General features: G+C 34.9%; 1 protein-coding gene across 1 annotated transcript in view; it reads left to right on the forward strand.

Moving 5' to 3' along the window:
• Positions 1–6,957, forward strand: part of LOC106068211 (xaa-Pro aminopeptidase 1-like) — a 39,200-nt gene extending 32,243 nt beyond the window's left edge. Inside the window, exons 18-22 of the mRNA XM_056032298.1 lie at positions 435–539; positions 1,837–1,911; positions 2,045–2,121; positions 3,863–3,961; positions 6,207–6,957. Of these exons, the coding sequence (XP_055888273.1) occupies positions 435–539; positions 1,837–1,911; positions 2,045–2,121; positions 3,863–3,961; positions 6,207–6,413 (563 nt within the window). The 3' untranslated portion in view covers positions 6,414–6,957. The remainder of the gene's footprint in view (positions 1–434; positions 540–1,836; positions 1,912–2,044; positions 2,122–3,862; positions 3,962–6,206) is intronic.
• The last annotated feature ends 552 nt before the right edge of the window (positions 6,958–7,509 follow it).

Below are 7,509 nucleotides of genomic sequence, written 5' to 3' on the forward strand. Positions count from 1 at the left end.
AATAACTTAAGGCAGAACAGAAACCTCTTCCCCTTTGATACACAAAAGAGATTCGATCAAAGTGCAGTTAGCACGCTATAAGCTTGAGAATTGTTCTATTCAAAAGCAATTTATAAAAAAAATGATTGAGATATTTTTCAAAAACTACTGGTTTACCATGGAGCAAAGTGTAAAGCTGTGTAACAATTTATTTTATCTCTTGCTAGTTTTCATGTTGTGTGGTATGTGCTCTGGACTGTGGTCTCAATGAGGCTGGGTTTTAACTTGCGGAAGGTTTGGCTAGGAAGTAATAATTCTTAAGGAACATCTGAAACATGAATAACTGAGGTCAAAATAGATTTCATGAAGTAAAATCAGGGGATTCTACCAATTAATGCAGTTAGTGCACAGTGTGGTAAATAATTATAAATGTATTTATTTTTCTTTTTGTACAGGCCGAGAGATTGATGTGATTGCTCGTCATCAGCTCTGGGATGTTGGTCTAGAATACAAGCATGGTACAGGTCATGGGATTGGAGCTTATCTTAGTGTGCATGAAGGTAAGTGCAGTGATTGGACCTTACTGACCTGAATTTATTGCTGAGTATTAAACTGAAATATACTAGTAAACACTTTTAGTTAATAGAGGGAATGATAGCAAAGAGTTAAAGTTTGTATGTGGAGTTAACCCCAAAGAGCTGTACAAAACAAACAAGCAAAATAAAAAAAAAACTATATTAAGTGAATCAATTAGTTTGAATCAGTCATGTAATTAAATTTGTAACTGATCTAGACTAACAATAATAAATATGTGATTGGGTGTGGGAGAAATAACGTGTACAAATTTTTTACCAAACAGACAGATGGACCAAGTTGATATAAGCTTTGTAAAAACGAATAAAGTAATAACAATTTTATCAAATACATTCTTATCACAACCTCATATATACAGTGACCTAGTGGGTAAGTGGTAAAGCACTTGGCTTCTGAACAAGGGGAGTAGGTTACTCTGGGTCAAATCTCAGTGAAGAATAGGATTTTTAGGATGCCCTTGAGTCCACCCAACTCAATGGTATCTGACATTAGTTTGGAAAAGTAAAAGCGGTCACTCATTATGCTGAATACATGACATCCTCTTCAACAATTGGCCAAAGTAATAAATGACCTTTACATCATCTGCCCTATAGCTTGAGAGGTCGGAAAAGATATTACTTTTTTTTTTATTTACTTTAATAAAAAAAATATTAGGGAATAACTTTTGAGGAAATCAATATGGCTGGCTGAGTTTATAGCAAACTATAATTAATTTCTTTTAATTGGGAATACTTTTAATGGCATTATCATTAACAAACAACTGAATCTATATATACTTACTTACTTACTTAGACTTAGATCCCCTTTGCTCTTTGGCACATTAGGGGCAAGCTGTCTCCACAAAGATCTGTCATTGGCAATGTCTGTAGCCTTTTCCGACATGGTGTCCACTGCCCTGAGGTCCTCCTTGAAAGTGTGGCACCAAATTATACGAAGAGATCCTTGCATGCGCTTTCCTTATATTGGCCTCCATGTCATTGCAACTCTTGATAAGCGTAATTAATTCTGTTGGAGGACATGTCCCACAAATCTCATGCTATGCTCGGTCACAACCTCATTAAGTGGTCAACTCCCAGTTCAGCATAGGAATTAATTTGTCTAGAAATCAAGCTACTGTATCCTGATGCAACAATGTCATAATTCATAATAGTAATGAATGGTAAACATTCTAATGTAACCCTGTGAGGTAACAGGATGTAGCTTCACAAATTATTTTGTATGTTCATGCAGTTACATTCTTTTTATTATACCTTTTGGACATAGGACCAGGAAGAATATCTTACATGAGCAAGTCTAAATATGAACAGCCACTCAAGGCGTACCAGTATTATTCTGATGGTGAGTTTTAAGCACACTAGCTAGCTGGTTATCTATTTAAATATAGCCATTTGTGTTGGCAGTTATGTATTAAAGGGAGATGATCTCAACATTGCCAAATTTTACATTTTTTTATTATGATTGTATCCCCTAGAACCAGGCTACTATGAAGATGGTCAATTTGGCATCAGACTTGAGACAATAGTAACTGTTGTTCCATTTGCACCAAAGGTCAGTAGACTAAATGACAAATTTGTCAAGTCCATGTCATGATGAGCTATCCACTTTTAGTATCTATGTAAGAAATAGCAGCACCAAACCTAAACATAAATGAAGCAATTTTCAATCCCAAATCTGGTATAGTTATTAGTATACATGCCTTTTAGGGAATGAAAAAGGCACCATGATGCAGTCAGCAATGGCCTTTTGTAAGCCTCATTTTAGTTGGCTATGGGTGGTACCTGTAAATGATGAAAAAAAAAACATGTATGATTATAAAGAGATTATTACTGAATTCAGGATGTCTTGAAATTATTTATTTGAATTGTGCTATAACATACTTGACCTTGAATTGTACTATAACATACTTGACCTTGAATTGTACTATAACATACTGGACCTTGAATTGTACTATAACATACTGGACCTTGAATTGTACTATAACATACAGGACCTTGAATTGTGCTATAACATACTTGACCTTGAATTGTACTATAACATACTGGACCTTGAATTGTACTATAACATACTTGACCTTGAATTGTACTATAACATACTTGACCTTGAATTGTACTATAACATACTTGACCTTGAATTGTACTATAACATACTTGACCTTGAATTGTACTATAACATACTGGACCTTAAATTGTACTATAACATACTGGACTTGAATTGTACTATAACATACTTGACCTTGAATTGTACTATAACATACTGGACCTTGAATTGTACTATAACATACTTGACCTTGAATTGTACTATAACGTACTTGACCTTGAATTGTACTATAACATACTTGACCTTGAATTGTACTATAACAACTGGACATTGAATTGTACTATAACATACTGGACCTTGAATTGTACTATAACATACTGGACCTTGAATTTGTTCTAAAACATAGTCTACCTTGAATTGTCCTATAACATACTGGACCTTGAATTGTTCTATAACATACTGGACCTTGAATTATGCTATAAAATACTGGACCTTGAATTGTAGCCTATCATAACATACTGGACCTTGAATTGTACTATAGCATACTGGACCTTGCATTGTACTATAACATACTTGACCTTGAATTGTACTATAACATACTGGACCTTGCATTGTACTATAACATACTTGACCTTGAATTGTACTATAACATACTGGACCTTGCATTGTACTATAATATACTGGACCTTGAATTTGTACTACAACATACTACACCTTGAATTGTACTATAACATACTGGACCTTGAATTTGTTCTAAAACATAGTTGACTTTGAATAGTTCTATAACATACTGGACCTTGAATTGTTCTATAACATACGGTACTGGACCTTGAATTATGCTATAAAATACTGGACCTTGAAATGTACTATAACATACTGGACCTTGAATTGTTCTTCAAAATAATGGAACTTGCTGGTTAAAAGCAAGAATGACTTAAAGTGAAATAAAATTTATTTATTCATTCATTTTTCTGCTGTGCAACAATTTAGTCATGAAAATAATGCTGGGCAGCCAAGGTTTCTTCCAATTTTTACACTCGTAACCCATGTTGCAATGAACACACAAATTTAAAATTTAGCTTAATTTAGGTATGTCCATTATTTAAAGGGTAGACCCATTCTAACAATCCCTACTTAAATCTTAAAAACTACTAGAAAATTCACTTAATTTGTCTTTAAAAAAAAAACAGTTTTCAATTCAATATTATAATCAGTAGTCTGCTGTGTCACTGTAACATCTTTTTACTTGCAGTATAGCACAGCTGCTCAAGACTTCCTCCAGTTTGAGCCAGTCACATTTGTTCCTTTTGAACCAAACCTGATTGACTATTCCATATTGAACAGCAAACAGGTACAATAGCTTTTTATTTATGTATGTTGTATTTTTTAATTAAATGTTATTTAACTAAGAGTGTTGATGGCAATAAACTGTCTATAAAATACTTGTTAAAGGGACATCAATATTGGAGGTGAAAATCTGACAAGTGTCAGTAGTTTTAAATACCTTGGAGCTATAGTCTGAGATGAAGGAACCAAACTTGAACTGCTAGCCAGAATTGCACACTCCACAGCAGCACTGGCAAAACTCAAAAGAATATGAAAAGACTAAGGCATAGTCCTCGACACTAAAATCTGACTGATCCATCCCTGGTTATGGTCACATTGTTATTTGCTTGCAAATCTTGGACACTACTGAAGAACTAGAGAGGAGGATCCTAACAATGAAATTTATGACAAGATTAGTTTAAAGATAGTAACACACGATGAACTGCTAACTACTTGTCAAAAAACACTAACTTAAACTCTATGGTCATATCTCAAGGTCCTCAGGGCTAGCAAAGACCTTCCTTCAGGGAACAGTACCAGGAAAAAGAAGAAAGGGCAGAAAGAGAAAATGATGGGAAGACAACATGAAAGAATGGATATGCCTGCAGCCATTGAAAGAGATTCTAGCCAAGGCAAAAGACAGAGAGGAATGGAGAAAGTAAACAGATCTTGTGTGGTGGCTCCAATGGTCCAACAGACTAAGGGATAGGTGAAGGGTGAGGATGAAATAGAATCTGTTTCAAATAAACTCTTTCAACCAAGTCCAACACCTGGACAGCTGGGTGAAACTTCGGCTTAAGATAGGGATAAACTATTCTGGTCACCTGGTGCCTATGACACTCTGCAATCTAGAAAAGCAATTCATCTAGTAAGGGTCCTTCCTTGCACTCAGACCTCTGCTGCCTTACTGTGCTTGGGCTTTTATGAGTTATTTTTAGCTCTACAACAAGATATCAGGGAATTCTGGAAAAGTAGTCTAAACAACTTTGTTGCTATGGCAACCTTGACAATTTTTATCAAGTGACATAATTATAGCATTTTTCCATTTATCAAATATTTTTTGTATTTATGAGTTCTGAGTGCCATTTGCAGGCATATTTTGTTCTTATTTTATTAAAATAATTAATTACATTTCAAAAATAAGTTGCTTATTATACTTACTAATTCCTTACTAATTCCTTAAAGGTAAGTCTTTGCTAGCTCTAATTTAAGGATCTTGTGATATGGCAGTAAACACAAATTCATTATTCTATAGAAAATTGTTTTTCTAGATGATAGATTTAACAAATTGCTTGCAAATCTTGGACACTACTGAAGAACTAGAGAGGAGGATCCTAGCAATGAAATTTATGACAAGATTAGTTTAAGGATTGGAAAACAAGATGAAAACACGATAATGTTTTTGCTACTGTCTTACTAAAGTGGAAGACACAGACCATATGTAGTTGTTGTTGTTTTTTATGATGTCTTCTATTAACTACCAGGAGAGCTGTAGGTCATTGATTGCCAAGTTTGCTAACTCACACTAAGACACATAGCTTAAGCTCATTGCCATTACTGCACTGCCTAATCCAATATGTGTATGTGTTATTTCATTATGATTCATCTTGAAAACGCTTCATGGGTTCAGAAATTAAAAAAAAGTTGGAAACTGAGTGGACAGGTATTTTGAAAATGGCTGTAACAATTTTCCTTGATAGGCCTATATGACAGTGAATGCTTATTTTTGGGAACAAAATAACTACCTAATCGGCCACACAGTGTAAATTCTAGTTCGGCTGTTACATGTTTCTAAATATAATCTTCAAAATAAATATGGCTAACGTCTTTAATTTGAATGCACTCGACTCAAAGGTTTTGTCTTCAGGAAAGATGTACATGAACATCACGTGCACCTTCTTGTGTAGAAATCATTAGCTGGACCGTTAATAGAAGAGCTTAATTGTGCATAGCTCAGAGGAAAGACTCCTTGCAATAAATAGAATGAGAAATTATGGATCATACAACTTCATAATGGAGGAATTGATTTTTTTAAAGTTATTACATTGGGTCAACATTGAAGTAATAAAAAGCTAAGTCAATGTCTAGTATCTCAAGGCAGGCAGATTTTTTTTTTTTACAATTACTCTTTTCATGGAAACAAAAGGGAGAATAGGGCGTGGTCAAAATGTTCCTTTTAATGTTCATTAGTTATTAAAAGCAAAATATAAGTTGTATAAAGAAAGATTTGTTGTTTTTTTTATATGTTTTTTTTTTTTTCTTGTTTATAGGTCAGTTGGCTGAATGAATACAATGCAAGAATTAGGGAAAACATACTACCCCTTTTGGGAAACGACCAACAGGCCATTGAATGGCTCAATGTGCGGACAAAAGCTATTCCTTTGGCATCACGCCAGTCTAGTAATGCAGCTAACATTTCGTTAGTGACTGTGAGGATTCTTTTAATTACTTTTGCATTTTCACAGTTGTTTTGTTAATGCACAACTAATTTTGTTTTATTCCTTGCCAGCAATTGTGTACCTATTTTGTTATGACTTTTTTTTAAAATGTTGACACAACCAAACTCTTCTGTTCTAGTTGTAACTGTCATATGTGAACATTGCATGAAGTAACTGCATTGTAATGTTATGGCCATCAACCATTGTGCAATGAATCAAGATTTTATCTGGCCCAATGCAAGTCTTTTTGCTAACTTTATAGAAAAGGGGTTGACCAGAATTCTTTTAAAATAAAAATATAAAATTGAATTAAGATGATTTTGGTCTACTTTTTTATGATTTCCTCTAATAGATATGTTTATTCTGTTAATTTGTGTTTATAAATTGTATGTCATAAAGAAAGCAGTTCTGTTTGGGATACACTTCCCACCATTCTCTCTCCTATAAATGTGTGGCTCATGACTTGAAGATATCATTGAAGTAGTCATAACACATCATGAATGGATCTGATTATCATGTGATCACAACTAATTGTATTTGCTGTTGTAATATCTCTATGTCTATTAATAAAAGTATCTCTCAACTTTTTTGTTTGAATGTAAACTGTTTATAGAGTGTATTACCATAACTCTTGGAGTTTTTGCTTTTTCTACTGGAATGTGTAGCTGAGAGGTCTAAACTGATTGACCCCCCTAACAAGAGGTCTCAAGTTCAAATTCCAACTTGAGCTTAGTTGTGTTGCTGCATAGCTGCCTAAAGGCAGCCCAGAAAACATTTCCCAGAAATGTCCCTTCCCCTACTGGTCCACAAGAGCAGTGAGCAGCCCAGAAAACATCTCCCAGAAACTTCCCTTCCCTTACTGGTCCACAAGAGCAGTGAGCAGCCCAGAAAACATCTCCCAGAAACTTCCCTTCCCCTACTGGTCCACAAGAACAGTGAGCAGCCCAGAAAACATCTCCCAGAAACTTCCCTTCCCTTACTGGTCCACAAGAACAGTGAGCAGCCCAGAAAACATCTCTCAGAAACTTCCCTTCCCTTACTGGTCCACAAGAACAGTGAGCAGCCCAGAAAACATCTCTCAGAAACTTCCCTTCCCCTAGTGGTCCACAAGAGCAGTGAGCAGCCCAGAAAACAT

The sequence above is a fragment of the Biomphalaria glabrata genome, chromosome 6 (assembly GCF_947242115.1).
Source record: "Biomphalaria glabrata chromosome 6, xgBioGlab47.1, whole genome shotgun sequence".
NCBI classification, from domain to species: domain Eukaryota; kingdom Metazoa; phylum Mollusca; class Gastropoda; family Planorbidae; genus Biomphalaria; species Biomphalaria glabrata.